Below are 17,424 nucleotides of genomic sequence, written 5' to 3'. Positions count from 1 at the left end.
GCAGGGATTCCCAAAGTGGGGTGCGCGAGCTGCCTCTAGGGGGTGCGCGAGAGGAAAAGTGTAATGGCGGTCTGATGGTGTAATAATATTAAATATAAAAAAAAAATGTAATTTTAATTTAAAAACTGTCAGGTGGGACATCTGAAGCTATCAGTCGTAAAAGAGGAGAGGGACAGAGAGAGAGAGAGGAATCGGAGGCGAGGGGAACGGAGAGGTGCGTTGGGGAGAGACCGGGAGAAGAAATCGAACGGGAGTCAGAGGAAGATGAGACGGAGGAGACCGAAAAGGAGGAAGGGATAGCACAGACAAATCGGGAGCACATCGGCCCATCGAGTCAAGGTGAAAAAAGAGTAAACGAGAGTGAGCATCAGACTGGGAAAAAAAGAGGAAATATGATGAAAAGTATCTGTGTCTGGGCTTCACTTGGATTGGCAACGCAGATTCCCCAAAGCCACAGTGCGTGGTGTGCAGTGAGGTTCTGGCTAACAGTCTGAAGCTCTTATTTACGTCGCCACCTGAACACCAAGCATGCCAGTGCAAGTCAAACGCCCCTTACATTGTTTATATCGAAATTGGAGGAGTTACAAAACAGCCAAAAACAACTGCAGTCTCATTCATGTGTTGGGTCTATAAATGACGCACTACGGGCTTCATATCTGGTTACAGAATAGCGAGAAAGGGGCTACCGCACACAATCGCCGAAGACGTGAGCTTGCCAGCTGCCAGAGAGATGGTGGAATGTATGATTGGGGAGAAAGAAGCAAAAAAGTTGGACATGATCCCGGTGTCCAACAACACTGTGTCGCCGCATCGATGCTTTGTGCGAAGACATCCTGGCTACATTAGTCGCTCATTAATTGTAAATTAAATGTGATAATCTGCCTCTGAGCCTGTGCGTGTGTGCTCGCATCCGTATTGCTCTTTAAAAGTGACGCCTTGTGTCACTGAAAGTTATTGAAACTTTGTTGCAGTGTTTCAGGGCTTTCAGTGTTAAATGTTGCAGTTTGAACACAAACCGAACAAAGGAGCAACTGCAACAAAGCAAACGAACTGAAGGTGTGAAAACGCCCTGAAACACTGCAACAAAGTTTCAATAACTTTCAGTGACACAAGTGTGTCACTGTGATTGTGTCTGTGATTGTGATTGTGTCCTTGGAGTTTGCTCCAATAGCAGCTCCGGGGTCCGTCACTCAACTTGGGATCATAATATATGTGAATTCATTTTTTTAAATCCCTTAAAGAGACTAAACAAATTCACAAATTGAATATGCCTTTATACTCAGGTTGTCTTGCTGCAAAAAGAATGTATGTGGCCTTGTGGGACAGTGCAGATCTTCACTGAACACTGTGTAAACTATGGTCTGTGAGGTGCTCCAGCAGGAGTGGAATTAGGAACGTCAGCCACCCACAGGGCACCTGGCCAAGTACCAGCTCACCATGGCAACAGCTGAGCCCAGAGAGGAGAAATGAATCATGAATATGAACTAACCCGACAGTTTTTCTCCTCTTTTTAGGAAGGGAGCGCTTATCATCTTGTATTCATTAAGGTTCAACAAAGTTCAATTCCAACTCCAGTCTCCGTTATTCATTTATATCTCAGGCTATATATGTAGCAGTGGTGAGCCATCAGGGCCAGCAAAGGCCTTCTCTGCTGGTCTAGACAAAATCACAAAGTCATCGCTATTTTATATGTGTTCTAAATATTGTTTCCCATTAGCTTATTGTCTCATCATTAACGTGTAGCTTGATTGGTCAGTGGGCCAGTGTGACTGTTGGGAAACTAGCTAGCAGAACTTTATAAGAGTTAAAGTTGAAAGATATGTAAGACGTTTTTACGTGACATTATTTTTTTCTTGCTAGAAGGAGCAGAGTTGTATCACATACAGTTATGCGTCAAGTGCTGCTCGGAGATCTGTCTCTGAGTCTCTGTCCTTCATACACCGTGATAAACAAGCTTCATAACAAAGTATGGTGAGGGTTGGTACCGGGTTGAACCAGTCCTCCTTTATCTTCTTTTGAAACAAACTTCAATGTTATCTCTCTTCAAAGAGATCCTGTGGACTGCAAGGTCACGGCTAATGAGACAGCTCCACGGTCTGTTCCTGTTACCAAGCACCATGGAAAAGTACAAACATGATGCACATATCATTCTGTATTTTGTACTTTGTCTTTAAATAGTGAACAGCAGCTTTGGTAAGTGAACTGCTTTTGATTTTTTACATCTGCAGTAGCGTTTCTATTTGTATTCCACTGCTTTGTTGTCAGATACATATGTGACTGGTTCTTGTGAGTTTGCTCCTGCCATTGTGTTAATTACATTGATTTTGACTTCATGCATTGCCCGTTAATGACGAAGCATCCCGTCATGTGCGCATGCATGTATCTGCACTCTGCAGTTAGTGTATTTGTAGCCCTCATAGGTGTTGAACTTCATGTAACATGTTATTTCACTTGTCAAATGTTGCAGTGTTATGTGAATATGCGTTGTTTTTTTTAACACGGAACAAATAACAACCCGTAGCTGTGGCGTCATAATGAGGTTATTAAGAGGTGGTTCAACTGTAGTAGGACATCACTGAAGGCCCATATAAAACACATGGCCCGGCACTGATATAGTGTATTCTCTAGTCGAAATGAATGCTGTTTAATAATGTTCACAGTGGTTAAGCCCCACACACGCTCAGACACACACACACAAACACACACACACACACCTAGTTAACTGTGTTTGCTTTGTTTTTGGCAGACTGTCTTAATGAGGGAAAGTGAGTTTTAAAGAGCTGGCTCCTCACCATGTGAATGCTGTACTTGTCGACCTCGTGACGTCAGCAGAGGGCGTCATCTCAGCCAGCTGTGCGGCCCTCCGCCCCCACAGCCGGAGGACTCATATCATCCCGTGGGAGAAGCGGACAGACAGCTCAGAGTGAGTCGACCATCGTGTCGGTGAAGGACGAGACGCGATGCGGTCCTTCTTACCCCTGCTGCTGTTCGGTCTGCTGCGACCCTGCACCGGCGAAACCCCACTCACACAGGTAGGCTACCTGTTGATACACACACACACACACACACACACACACAGCAGGATAACTGATTTAGATGTATGACGTGACCTAAAAGGTCAGCAGTATTGCCCTGCGTACGTTTTGTCATAAATCGACTTTTATGTTGAAAACCGGTGTTACGCAGTTATGTAAAAAAAAAACCGAAATATAATTTTATTTTTGTCTAATCCACGTGGTGTTGACATCCTTATGAATACTTGGTGGACATTGTCTCAACAAAAAGTCAGCAATCCACATTAGGGATGGTTTATGGACCTTTTATTTTCTGCAGCTAGTTTTTAAGTGCATCAGCTTCATCAAATGTTTTAAATCATGAAAATGATTGGCCTGCAATGCTTAGTGGTTTACATGCACGTGGAAATTAAAGCAAAGGTGACAATTAGCAGGACGTGACAGATGGTGCTTTTAGCTTCTGTTTTCTGTATTTTTCTTTCCGTATGAGATTATGATTGTTGTGATTTAATTGCAAGATGTAGAGGGCATTATTCCTCAGTGGGTAAGAATAAACTGAGATCTGTGAGTGTTTATTTAACAAAGCCTCTCTTTTTTTCCTTCTATATTTGATGAGGGAAATGTCCTGCTGCTCTGTTGACACTGGGTTTGTGGGAAATGTCCGTATGTCTCCCGAACATAACAACCAGCGTAATCTATGAGGTGGGAGAAAGGTGAAAGTGTAGCAGCTGTTATATAACGGGTCTGTATGAGTAAGGATTTGGGAACTGTTGGCTAAAAAGCAGCTGGTTTTTCCATTGGTAACAGCTGGATCACGATTTAATATCGTGGGATTAAAACACCCACGATATTCAAATATTTATAGAAAATGAGAGGTCAAGGCCTACCATTGTCTAGAAAATGTTGTCCAAAATAGAAGTCTAAAGGCAAATGAAGTCCATATAGTATAAGTCCATAGGCATATGCTTTGTTGCATATATATATATATATATATATATATATATATATATATATATATATATATATATATATATATATATATATATATATATATATATATATTACATCCAACCAGGAGCATCTTTTATCAGCCAAAATACTAAGAAATGCCGCTGATCGTGTTGGCCAGTGTTTCAGCCAGTTACAACAAACCTAACCTGCTTTGACCCGTCTTTCTACTCTCCAGCGCTGTGAACCCACAGATGGCACAATTTACAAATACCAGGCGAAGACTCTGAACGAGAGTCGCACTGTGAACCTCAGTGACTTCAAGGGCAAGAGTGTCCTCTTCATCAACGTGGCCACGTACTGAGGGTTCACCTTCCAGTACCCGGGTAAGAAACGGCTCGACAGGCAGCATTATTTTCTGTTGCAGTATTGAAAAAAAAAAATGAATACATTTTCTTTTCCTTTTATCAGACCTGAATGCACTACACGAGAAGCTGAAAACTCACGGACTAACCATCCTGGGCTTTCCCAGCAACCAATTTGGGAAACAGGAACCAGGGCAGAGGCATGAAATTCTTCCCGGTTTAAAGTGAGCAATGTTTCTCGTTGAATGCAAATCCATGTCGGGTCAGCCTGAAAACACTATAAACCCAACCAACTGAACAATAAGCTTTAATTTCAGAGCAGTATAAACCTTCTTCAGCTTGTAGATGTGGAAACACGAGAATCCCTTTAAACGTGAGTCACACGACGGTATACATTGCAATGTTCTGTAACATAAGAGCCTTCAGAGCTGGACGTAGAGAGGAATTTGCAATCATCTTAAAGCCTCTTGTTAATCAACAAAGCTTCATCAAGAAGGAAAGCATCCTTTGGCAGTAAGATCGGTTTCTGTTCGAGGCTTTAACACGCATAGAATGTATGTCTTAGGTTCCACCAGTCGTCTTATATCCAAAGCAAGGCCACTGCGATGGGCTCGTGTTTTTATTCTCCGCTCGTAGTGGATCTAGGGCAGCTGCCCGAGCCACAAAGTGCTCACAGGCACGTCCACTGATAAGCTGCCCTCTTTTTGGATTGCAGGCATGTTAGACCAGGCAATGAATTCGTCCCAAACTTCCTGCTGTTTGAGAAAGGGGACGTGAATGGAAAAGACGAGCAAGGCGTTTTCACTTTCCTGAAGGTACGTTGTGTGATTTGAAAAGCGTACATGTATACTGTAGTCTGCTGCACTCCAGCTGTGCACAAACTCTTTAAATGATTCATTATCTATAAACTATTGACAGCTTTTTGATTCGTGAGCCACTGGAAAACATTCTCAGTTTCCTATCATGGAAGTGCGAGGAGTTTATGTATTCAATATCTCAGCTGTCTATTTCTATAACGTACAGCTCTGTAAGGTTGCTCACTTAAAGGTGCTCAGACTTTGTCGCTCTCATTATATAACTTGCTTTCTGCCGTGCAGAACTCCTGCCCTCCAGTCTCTGACCTCCTCGGTGACCCTGCCAGAATGTTCTGGACGCCCATGAAACTCAGCGACATCAAGTGGAACTTTGAAAAGTTCCTAGTGGGTCCAGACGGGAAGCCGGTGATGAGGTGGCACCCGAGTGTCCCCGTCTCTAAGGTCGAAGCTGACATTCGCCTTCACCTGTTCCAGCTGTTCGCAGGCGAGAACTGATTCATCACACTGTATTCTCCAGCTACCGAAGTACCTGTAATGTTAACAGATTCTGATACATGAAGACGGCATGTTTAATGAAGAGGAGGCTTGAAAACAGGAAGTCTGTGGAGCCTCTTCTGAGTCTAAGGGTTCAGCGCAGCTCTTCAGTGCATTCGAGCTGCTCTGTGATCCCACAGCCTCATGTCATCTTCTCATCCCAGGACCTGTTAGCCATTGCATCCTACATGTTACGAACTTATAATAAATCACAGAGAACATACTAATGTGAGGACCTTTTTTGTCTTTAAACAAGAGACAACCAATATTATGAGGGTGTGATGGAAAAGTGAACATGATTTAGAGAATCTGTGGCCCCGACATTTCTATCGTGCAATAAAAATAAAATGGACATGAATAAGCAAGGTAAGATGCTAAAAGACATTTAGAATAGATTTATTAAGCCAGTCAAATACAAAAAAGTCTCACATGTGCTTCTGCCTACAGCAAAAAAAGAAAAAAGGGCTACAAACCAAGAAAATACAACTGCCAGTAATTACAGCACACCTTTCAAAGTGCAATTTGGCTAATTTTTCATTTCAGCTCTCACCCATCAGGACTTTGTTCCCTGTAAGTTAACGTGTTTGATCAGACGGAGCGTCCTCTTATTCACTTGCACACATTTTTAAAGCCCTTCGCTGTGTGAATTTAGTGGGTGTTCTGTTGGTGTGGATCCTGCGTCTATCGGGGCTCTTGACTTTGTGTCACAACAGTTCACAGGACGTTCATTCGTTGCTCCTGCCAGATGTTTTTCTCTGAGGAGCAGCTGTATTGCTGTAACATTGGATCTCAGGGCCCCTGAGCACTGATGGAAATCTTACTGTTTCAGTACTCGCTGAAAGCTCACAACTCGGTAAGTTAAGGTATAAACGTGGCCGTCGCTGCCGCCTAAAGGTTTTGGAGTGGTGACGTCTAGATACTGTATGTCGGGGCTAAACCGTGGGCAATAGTACAGGATGCAGTTAGATGAGTATGAGAATCGGAATGAGTGGTCAAATCAAATGTGGTCAAGTAGAAGTGTTGTGTTTAATGAGATTAGGTCCATCATCATGGGGAAAAGAAAAAGGTTGTGTATGTACTGTGCATTGTGTATTGTGTCTGATACAAACATACAATGTCAATAGCTACAATATATTGGGATTACACTAACAACATAGAAAGAACAGCATTACTAAAGACAATGATTTACACGTAGTCAATGCAACTATCAAAACAGCAGGTTATAAATAAATCAATCACAATCATGTTTTTGGTGCGATACCATCAAAATGCATTTCCCCAAAATGTTTCGTATTTTAACAACCACTTTTGAACAGTTACACGTATGGGACATTTCTAGAACATCGATGGTACTGAAGGATCAATCGACGTTCACATTGTAACGTCTATGACTCAATGTACCTCTCTAGTCATTCGTTGTTGGAATGAGCACATGTTGCCTTATTCATATCGGGGAATGGCTTCCTGTAACCCTACAAGTAACAGACCAAGTGTCAGGTTGTTACACATTTGCAGAGATGCAAGCACATAAGTATATATTCCGGAAAAAAACTAAAAACAACCTGTTGATTATTCCAACCTATTTAATAAATGACTTCAGTTCCTGATTTAAAAGAAGAAGAAAAAAAAACCCCTAAATATTTCATGTATATATTCAGAATAGCGAAGTGTTTCACATATAGCCTTATAAAACGCAAGTATAAACAACATTACAATAGGATATCTACAGTTCAGTAGGAAAATTATAGATCAAATCACACCTTGTCAACTCAAAAACAAACTGATTTCATGCTACTACCCAGACTCCGTTTGGTGGGTACGGTGATGCTTTAGTGCTTTCCAGGGTCAATGTTCTGTCGCTCCCTTTTCCCAAACCCTGCTGCTGCAGCTGCAGCCGATGCTGCTGATGCGGCGGTTGTTGTGGCGGACTGATCTACAGACGCACAGAAGAAACAAGAGTGCGTTGTCGTCAGTCAGTCTTTGCTGCTGAACACTTCATTTGAAATGAACACAGTAAACATTTAGCTATTGTGTGGGGTGATCTAATGAGTGCGATGATTAGCATGAGAGGTAAAAGGATGGCAGGATTCTATATTTTTCTTGTCAACAAATCTCATTTAATGACTAAAACAACAATGAATTGATCATCCTCACGAGCATCGTCTGGTTAAGCACAAAGTATTGAGAGACGAACGATTGCATCAAACGATACAGAGTAACACCAGCTGTCTCGCACCTGGCTGGCTGTACCATACCTGCATTCTCTGGTGGTGGTCTTGAGCTCTCTCCTACCGCTCTGGCCCCTCTCGGCTGCGGGAATGACGACTGCCACGGAAAACCCTGAGCAAAGAGAAAGCGCCACCTCAGCTGAAATCACTGCATAGACCCATTCGTCACAACCAGCAGCCCTCAAGTCTTTGCCGTAACCGAACAATGGTTGTTGTATGAAAGCGTGGCTAAGGTTGAGCTACAGTAAAGACCTAATTACAACTGCTTGTTTCCCCCGCCCCCAAAAGATAAGGGGAGGAGAGGTGAGAGAGAAAAGGGCCTCGTTTCCTCATCGGACCAGAGTCACCCCAGAGACAGAGACAGAGGGGCCTTAGAGGACCCTTACCGGGGTAACGGGCTGGAAGTCTCGTACAGGGGGCGGTGCTGCGGCGGCTGCTGCATTGGGCATCCGGGGAGGGAAGTGTACGGGCCAGCCCTCGGGGCCCTGCGGTCCCACCTGCACAAAGGGACCACAGTAGGGAGGGCTCAGCGGGCCGTTCACTGAGGCTGACGTGGGGTCTGAGGTACGTCTTTCCTGCTGCTGCCCCTACGAGGGATCACAAGTGCACACGTGATCCCCAATCAGTGCCCGGCTGCTAGTCTGAGCGAGCGCAGTGGCCCTGTCATGGCACGGGCCACCGCTGACCTACTGCAGCTGCCTCCCACTGAGGAGTGTGGATGCTCCACCTGACAAACACACCTAGCTGGAGTGAGGCTCTTGTACTGGAGTGATAATTTGGCCCGTAGGAACTTAATACAGTCAACATCTACATGACAGCATTCTGTCACAAGGGGGCGCTAGTCAGCAAGGTCTACCACAAGGCACATCCTACTGCATGATGCGTTCCTAAAGGCTTGTAGAGCCGCTTTCAGTGAAGGCCTCGGCCCCTGAAGTAAAGGCACTCGAGAGCGTGGTCAAAAACAGATCACATCTCCAGGCTGACGGCACCGTTTCATTTAGAAGTTCAACTGGTCTGCAACACTACCAGGCTCAGACCCGAGCAGCAGACAGTACCTGTTTGTGATGCTGCATCTGCAGTCTCTCCAGCTTGCATCTCTCCGTACGTTCTCTCTGACACTCGTTCTGTGCCTGATGGAGCTGAACCACAAAGAAATCACACATTAGAGAGCAGCTCAGTTCTAATTGTGATTAAATGCAAGAAACAAAAAGATAAAGCATTCCTCATCACGCCACACATTATGTATAGAGAGAGAGAACACACAGCTTACCTGATTGGTCAAATTAGTAATCTGACCCTGAAGTCTCTCAACCTGCCGCCTCAAGTCCTCCTTCTCCTCATTCATCCGCTCCCTGTCACTCCTCTCTTTTCTGAAGTCTTCTTCAAAGATCTTCACCTGAAGAACAACACAACAATTACAAAGCAGCCGAGTAAATACATGTGTAATTGCAACAGAACTGTGTGAATGTTCGAGATGTTCCGATAACATTTTTTTCCTTCCCGATACCGACAAAGTTACACGGGTCTCGAGTGTTCAACCTCAGGTGTGTAGTACCAGTTTGCACATGTGCAGTCCCGATCAGGCCAGATGTACAGGTTCGGTAGCAAGGGACACATGTTGTTGTTGTTGGTCCCGTTTAGTGTAAATCAGCTGATAAATGATCCGATAACGTAATATCAGATCAATGCATTGACTTTTAGGTTATATCAGAGCCATTTCCTATACTGGTATCGTTATCCGAACATCTAGTACGTGCTTGTGTGTATGTTTTGTTGCATGTCTGACCTGTTCCTTTAGTACAGCAATTTGAGTGAGCAGTTCCTGTTTCTTCAGGTTATTGGCTGCGTCGGCAAAGTTACCCTGACCAGGTGGTTGTTGTGAGGACGAAGGGGTGTGCAGGTTTAAGGCCTCCTCTAAAGCCTGAAGTAAGACAGAACAAGTGTTACACAGAAGGAAAGCGGAAGAGCTGCCGAACGAGAGGAGAGAGAGCGTGTGCACTCACCCTGTTCAGGCGTTGGATCTCCTTCTCCTGGTACTCCCTCTGTTTGCTGAGGGGCAGCAGCTGATCCTGTAGGTAGCGAATCTTCTGCTTCAGCTCAGTGGTTTCAGAGTTGAGGCACTCCTTCTCCCCCTGAAATACACACAACCGAAAACACCACTTTTTGTTTCCGTGTCCTGGTTTTGAAACGTTAAGACCATTTGTCCCCTGGGCTTCGTGTCCTTGCGTTCTCACCTGTACGTTCTCTATCTTGGACTTAGCCAGCAGCAGCTTCTTGTCGTAGTCGCGCTGCCTCTGCTCTCGCTCGGCCTCCAGCTCCAGCACAGTTTTCTGGGACTCAGCCAGCCGTTGTCTGAGGTCTGTGATCTGAGGGACAATGGAAACCATTCAGTCGAGGACAACTAACCAAAGCTACGAAACACAATTCTCAAATAGTCAAACCAAAAAAATAATAATAATGTGCTTCATTAAACATCTGTTGCTGCATGTGTTAGGATGCGTCCTTACGAATGTCTGTTGTGAAATTATAAACTAAACCACAGCGACAAGGACACATTTGCAAACATGCAGTTCTGTTTTTGTACAGAATATGAACAAACCTAGTGACGCAAATGGATATATCTAGGGTTCTGCGGTGCAAACCCAAGGCTGCATGGTGTCTCTGTCTCAACTAAGTGTGAATGTAGGCTTGTTCATGATTGTGGGTGAGCACACGCGTAGGTGTGTGAGTGTGAGTGTCAGAGTGTGCACATGTGTGTGTGTCTCTGCTGCCCTCTGACTGCACCGCGAGAGGAAGTCAGCGGGTACCAGAGAGGTGAGGGGAATTCTGCCTGAGGTGTGACAGGCCGTGTGGTAAGTATGCTGAGATAGAGAGCTATTGCAAGAGTGCACCTTTCCACTGGACAAGCACATAGAGAAAACACACACACACACACACACACACAGCTGCTGCTGGTGCTGCACTGCCAACTCATGCACACGAACATCAGAGTCCTCCGTTCCTTTAAGATATTTCCGAATTACAAAATCCCTGCCATCTGTCATTTCAAAAGCATGTCGACTTTTAATGGTAATGGAAAAATTGGTTATTATCTATAATTCCACTGGCGTAACAGCAAAACATGTTGAGTAGAGTTCAGTTTGAATGTAGAGCAAAAGACAACGGGCTCTCCGTTCTGAGCACAGACATTATTCATATTGAATGAGGACAGTTTTATGGAAAATGAAAGATGAATACTCCATGTACTAAATAACTGGAGACATTTTTGTACCAGTTCTAAGTGCTTTGTTTTGAATCTAAAAAGAAGCCTTTGAAATGTCCTAAACATGTAAAACAAATAAAAACCAGTCAGGAATACTTGATGGACTGGATTGAAATGAAGTGTTTTACTTTATTTAAAATCGAGATTTCAAAATGAAAATGTTTGTCATAGGTATTAATCCTCCTTCCTCAGTCGAGGCCGCAGCGATGTCTTCCCACACCAATCACAACAGCTGTAAAGTCATCACTGTACCTTCTGTTCAAACTGTGACTTCATGGAGTTCCACTGAATGTCCCACTGCTTGTTCACCTCCAGTACCTGTAAGCAGTGCCACAATGTGAAACGGATGAACATATAGGAAACAGACTACACAGAGACTTTCCCTTATGGCAAAAAGAGGATGAGCAGTAAGGGCCGACAAAAAGACTCACATCCTTTCTCTGCTTCTCCAAAAGCTTGATCTTCTTTTCATACACCTCGGCATCACACGGTTTAGCCGGGGTTTTCTCTGCAGCTTTTCCACTCTGGGGGCACACCAAACATTTCTTTAATCCGCAACATTCCTCTATAGCACGACCCCATCGTAAGAGTTTATAATGGAGAAGTCTAAAGTCACAAGCTGATTGAGAAAACCTTTAAAATAAAATATATTTGGCATGTAAATGACAGATTTACTGATATGAGGCTAAGTTAAAAAAAATAATAATTTCTATGTCATTTGATATAAACTACCTTCTGCGGTGTGGTGGCCTCCATCTTGGGTCTCACAGCAGCCGATTCCTCCTTCACAGGCTCCTGTTTGGCCTCTGGAGCTTCGGTGTCTGATGGCGCTGCTGCGGCCGCTGCTGCTGCTGCTGCTGCGGCGGCGGCTGCTGCTGCTGCTCCCGTCACAACCACCTCCTTGAGTTTTAGATTCTCCTGCCTGAATGGGCAAAGAAAATGAAAATGACAAGTCCGTGAGCAAGGTCCCTTCCCAGAGTTTGTTGACGTTTTCGCACAGCTTCAGGATGTCCTTTGGGAAGAACCTACGATACCTTCTGAGTACAATGATGCCAACAGAAAGCAGTGGAATAATCCCCCGTCAAAAGTGAAAGTATGGGACGAAGTCAAAACTGTGGAGGGTTTTGTCATCCAAACATTATGGGTGGGGGGGGGGGGGCTTAGTCACAAGGTTCAAAAGGTTATGAGCAACATAATTGTCCGAAAGTAAAAAAGAAGAAGAATTATTTGTTCTCTTTCACCTTACTGACGATACAGTTTGTGCTCCAGCAGAAGCAACACAAAGACCAGTGAAATGTAAAAGAGGAAGACAAACATTACCTCAGCTGTTCCAAGTCTTGATTCCTGATATGATGATCCTCTTCCATTTTCTTCCGAAGCTCATTGTTCTCCTGTCTGAGCTGCTCACAGAGAGTCTAGAAAACCAGAAAAAAACATCTCAATATCTGGCATCTGTCTGCATGACGTCAACATTCGTTTTTAGCATCTTCGTGCCGACATAGAGCCAGAAGCAGCCTCCTTCAACACGATGGTACAATGCAAAGGGTACTTTATGTGTTAGTATGTTGAATACTGCATGTGCGTCCCACCTATATGGCACTAAGTTAGTCTTCAGCCACATGGTCCAACAACGATTTTAGAAGTTTATGTGAGAGGTTTTGAATTTTTTTTAACATCAGTCAGAAAAGAATATACATTTCGTACATATGTGGTGACACGCTCTGCAATTAAAATCTACCACCAAAGCACTCTTCTCATAAAAACAATATACACAAAATGCGGAGATGAGCCTTGAAATCATCACAGAATCAGATCTCTGAATCTGGCATGTCGTTAAAGATAATGTGTAGCATGTAATGCGAGTCAGGCAGTCGTCGTGTCGCATACCTGTAGGAGGGAAGTCCTCTGCTCATTCTTTTGGACCTTAGAGGAAAGATGGTGAAACTCCACGGCCATGCGACCGAGGTGAGCCAACAGCTGGTTGGGGTTGGACTCCTCTGCGAATATGCTGAAGGAGCTCTCTAGTCTCTTCAGCTGGCTGGTTAGCTCGATGTTCTCCTGAGGCAGGACGGGGATTACTCCGGCCACTGACCCGGCCTGGAGATACGCACACAGGTTAACAGTCCGTCACTTCTACTCAAGAGTGCAATGTATTTCAACCAGCACAAGACTGAAAGACCAACAAGCTGTAAAAGTCATCGTGCTACTATTTTTAGGAAAAGCAGCAGCTAATTTATCTGAAAGGGCAAACCAGTTCTTCCTGTTGGATCTAAATTTAAACCTCACATGTGGTAATACTTTTACATGTTAAACTGAGCCAAAAGTAAACTATAGAGTTTTATTATGTCACCAAGAACATTAGTTTTGACAAAACGCGTGTCAGAAATATTCTGGCATCGTGTCCCATTAACACATCCCCTTGGATGTAGTGTGTGAGTGAATCAGCGGTGTAACTCCAGTCAGTAATAATCCTGGACTTTCCCCTGGCTGACTCAGACTGGCGCTACCAGTATTGAGTTTGTTGGTGAGTCACCGCACCAAGGATATGTTCCTAATATTGAGACAATGGCTATAACAGAGGAAAGGTTAGCCTAATTATACGACACAAAATAATTACTTATGGGAGTGAGCACCAGGAGCAGTGTCATATTCAATTGTTTGATCAAATTAAAAGGTTTTTTTCTCGTTCTTTTGAGTTCCTGTGGTAGTTGTTAAATTATTCGTCATAATTTGTGTCGCAAAAAGTCTGGTACGTACAATCAAGGCAGCGGAAGTCTTCCCATCTACATTCACTACCTCAAACACTGAGGCCTCCTGTAAAAAACAAAAAGCAAGCAGCACTTTAGTACACGCACGGACTGTAATTGCATCAATAAACTTGGAAGAATAAATTAAACATCCTCCTAGTTGAGAGCGGTCTCTGCATCTAATGTCATTTACAATTCTACAATCTTCACAAAGTTGTTTCTGTCTGTACCGACAGCGCTCACTCACAGTACAGATTACTTACGATGGGCTTCTCAGAATGCAGGGCCTTCCCTAAACAGCTCGTTTGCTCCTCCTTCTGCTCTGCAGTGGGGTGTAAACAGTGTTTACCTGAAGCAATACCAAAACCAAGGTTAAGTTTCAGTTTAGTAGAACAGCCCTACGAGTACAGCGTGAATACAAATGTGAAACTATGTCTAGTTAATAAGTTAAATTAACAATTACCATCAAGTATGTGGGGCCTACTTTGCGTCTCAGTCTGAATGGGCCCCCCCATACACAGACTGCCGGCAAAGCTGGAGGACTTGAGGGCCTCGTTGTCTCTCACCAGTTCCTCCACTCGCTGCCGAAGCTTTGATGCCTCCGATTGAGACTCTTCCAGCAACTCACCTGCAAGTTTCAGAGAGATCTCGTCTCCGTCCAGCAGCAAGTGTACATGATCCAACTTCATTTTATTTATTTTTTCAACAAACACTGCGTCGACTAGATCTATCAGCACGAGCAGTCATCAAATATGACATGACAGCAGTTCGGTGACAAACTATGTGCAAGTAGCACTCCTTTGGTGAGTCACAAAAGGAGCAATCAGACCGTTCACATCGCATGCATGCTTTTCAAACTACAAATGAAGATCGTCCAGCTTTGCTACGTTCCACTTCATTTGCAGCACAACAGTTCCCCTTATAGATACACACAAATATGTGTGGAAAAACATCCTCAGATGTTCAGACAGCTGTGTAACGCCAAAGAGCAGCTGGCATTAGTCCTCGGTCCTTAGCTTTGAGGTAACCATGCTGTCTTTGGGAACCTTACCTAAGCTCTTAAGTCCCTTCATCCGCTCCCTCAGTATGCTGTTCTCCTCCAGTAGCTGTCTGTAGCTGCTTCCTCCTCCGGCCTCATCCCTGGCCTTGACCTCACTCCCACCTGGATCATAGATGCGGTACGGGCCTTTCCCTTCCATCGCCGTCGCTCACTTCCTAGACATGGTTCTCTGAACTGTAAAAAGAAGAGACAAACGTTCATTTCAGCTGAATTCAAAACAAAATAAAGTACCAGATACTACTCGGTGGAAGATAAAAGAACACATATTTAAAAGACAATTTACAGCAGGACCGAGTACTTGTGTTCCTTCACCCTTTGCAATGAGAGAAGCGACTTTAACATTGACAAACAGACACATTCGAATCCCAAGTTGAAAGGTGAACTGATCATGTATCATGGAAAGTATGGTAGGTACATTATGAGCGCAACCAACATCAAATGTCGACATCCAACTGCACAGGAAGGAAATAGTTGAACAGAAGCATTGGCTGAAACGTTAGAGTAAGAGGAAAAATAACTTACCTACACTAGAAACCCCCTTGAACCACAACGTGTACTGTAGCACTATTACAAACACTAAGAAATAAAACAAATGGGTGTTTCTGTTACTTCTTGATCGCGGATTAAATAAATACCACCCACTCAGATACTGCATGTACTTTGAGCTACCAGGCTTGAAAGCCCTCTTTCTCACTTCATAATTTATAGCAGTGACAAGTGAAACTATCGGTGAAGCACGGCGAAGAAAATACAGATTAGCCGACAGCTTTGAGAGGACAAAAGCAGCAACATTTGTCACCACAGCGCTACCCTGCCAGAGTGAAACATATGGCAAGAATGTGCTAACGTTTGTGATGGCTAAATATGACAACTACATCGTTCATATCCGAGGGAAAAAAGGACAAAAGCAGAGGAAAAAATTGTAAATGTTCGGTGAATCCTGCAAACAAACATCTAACCAATAGTCGAGAGTCAAATACAGCACAATCCAGCAAATGGTAGCTACCTTGATTGGCTAAAGAAGGCTAATATTAGTTTTCGCTGTTGTCATGCAAATTGCTAGCAACATCCTCGTTAGCTCTCGGCTAGCTAACACTAGATGACAGTGCGGGACAGGAAGCCGCTAGCGCTTCTTTTTTTACCCACTAACAATACTTTTATTGATGCAGTAAGCCAGTTGGAAAGCGCAGTTAACGGACAAACAAAATAACAAAGAGGTGTCTTTTGTCTGGATACCTTTCAGTTCGCAGTGGCCTCTCGTCTCCCTAGCCCAGACATCTATTGCGGAAGTGGTCTACTGGTCTATGCTGTAACCCGGGAATTTCCACCTCGTTTGATGTAAACAACACATGATTGACAGCCCAGCGGACCAATCAGGACACCAACGGGAGCCGCTGCCCGTAATGTAAACACTGGAGCAAAATGCTTCACATTTTCAGATGAGTTTGGAAGAAGTTTTCACCAAAATGACACATGGTGGACTTAATACTGACTTATCAACAATGATAACAATAATATATAGCAAGAATGGCTCATATGACACAATGACGCGGGTGAGTAAAACAGATAATCAAAACCAGACCGATTTTTCTCTTAAGTCATAATTCTTATTAATAAACAGTTTCTTATTCTTTTTTTTACCTCTTGTAACTCACGTTTTATAGTCCAGGGACAAACCCAACCATTTTCACAGAATTACTTGTTTCTTCATTGATACATTTAGAGAAGGGGCTGGTGGGGGTTTCTGTTATTGCATCACACATTTCCTTTGAACCAGAAGGGCAATAAGGCTTGTTCAAGTTACACTGAACTGTATACGTCCACACTATAGGTTAACAAGAAATATCTGGTATGAAAGCTGCTGTGAGATATAAGATATTCATATTATGATTAGTGAAACACACTGTTATTTTCATGAATGATTAATCTGACGATTATTTTTTCTTTATCAATTCGTTTTTCAGTCTATTAAATGAAATAAAGAACAGTTAAAAATATGCCCATGAAGCTCAATTTGACTATTCAAACTGGTTGCTTTGTACAAGAAGCAGTCCAAAAACTTAAACACACTCAGTTTATAGAAGTAATGCACAACACACAGCAATACGCTAAGTATTCATATGGTAGCATACATAATAGAAAAAGAGTTAAACAATGAGTCAATTATTAAAATAGTTGTTGATTATTTGTGTGTCAATCGACTAATAATGAAGGAATCCTTTCAGCTATGACTGTGTCATGTCAAATGTGGTTACTTTAAAATAATACCACAGTGAAGTTTAAATGTAATGTTTTCCTGGTGTTGAAGTCAAATGCAATATATTTTAAATGTTACAGGTAAAGATCACAGGATCACTGTGCCACAGTTCTTTGAACTTTATTTCAGGCCCCTGACAGAGATTAATGATTTAGAGCAATAGTGACATCTTGTGGGAATAAACAAACAGGTAA

At 43.3% G+C, this 17,424-nt stretch overlaps 2 protein-coding genes across 6 annotated transcripts; one reads left to right on the top strand and one right to left on the bottom strand.

Moving 5' to 3' along the window:
• Window positions 1-2,901: 2,901 nt before the first annotated feature.
• Window positions 2,902-5,860, top strand: gpx3 (glutathione peroxidase 3). Its single transcript, XM_079269315.1, has 5 exons — window positions 2,902-3,032; window positions 4,201-4,348; window positions 4,434-4,551; window positions 5,043-5,142; window positions 5,425-5,860. Exons 1-5 carry the CDS (start codon window positions 2,961-2,963, stop codon window positions 5,635-5,637), a joined length of 651 nt encoding a protein of 216 aa, XP_079125441.1. The 5' UTR covers window positions 2,902-2,960; the 3' UTR covers window positions 5,638-5,860.
• A 196-nt stretch (window positions 5,861-6,056) lies between these two features.
• On the bottom strand, window positions 6,057-16,267 carry tnip1 (TNFAIP3 interacting protein 1). 5 transcript variants are annotated; one of them, XM_079269280.1, is made up of 19 exons: window positions 16,210-16,262; window positions 15,496-15,549; window positions 14,965-15,147; window positions 14,377-14,541; window positions 14,177-14,262; window positions 13,924-13,980; window positions 13,054-13,263; window positions 12,487-12,581; window positions 11,899-12,088; window positions 11,598-11,690; window positions 11,419-11,484; window positions 10,139-10,270; window positions 9,908-10,036; window positions 9,691-9,825; window positions 9,175-9,300; window positions 8,960-9,043; window positions 8,291-8,491; window positions 7,932-8,016; window positions 6,057-7,609 (listed from the first exon to the last, which is right to left on the bottom strand). In XM_079269280.1, exons 3-19 carry the CDS (start codon window positions 15,110-15,112, stop codon window positions 7,506-7,508), a joined length of 2,106 nt encoding a protein of 701 aa, XP_079125406.1. In that variant the 5' UTR covers window positions 15,113-15,147; window positions 15,496-15,549; window positions 16,210-16,262; the 3' UTR covers window positions 6,057-7,505. The 5 variants fall into 5 exon arrangements, with proteins under 5 accessions (XP_079125406.1, XP_079125407.1, XP_079125405.1 ...); XM_079269281.1 differs by having other exon boundaries at window positions 15,500-15,549; window positions 16,210-16,231; XM_079269279.1 differs by lacking the exon at window positions 15,496-15,549 and having other exon boundaries at window positions 16,210-16,267.
• Between the last annotated feature and the right edge of the window lie 1,157 nt (window positions 16,268-17,424).

The sequence above is a fragment of the Melanostigma gelatinosum genome (genome assembly GCF_949748355.1).
Source record: "Melanostigma gelatinosum genome assembly, chromosome: 5".
NCBI lineage: Eukaryota > Metazoa > Chordata > Actinopteri > Perciformes > Zoarcidae > Melanostigma > Melanostigma gelatinosum.
The sequence above is the reverse complement of the archived record's forward strand: the minus strand, read 5'-3'. Positions and strand labels throughout refer to the sequence as shown.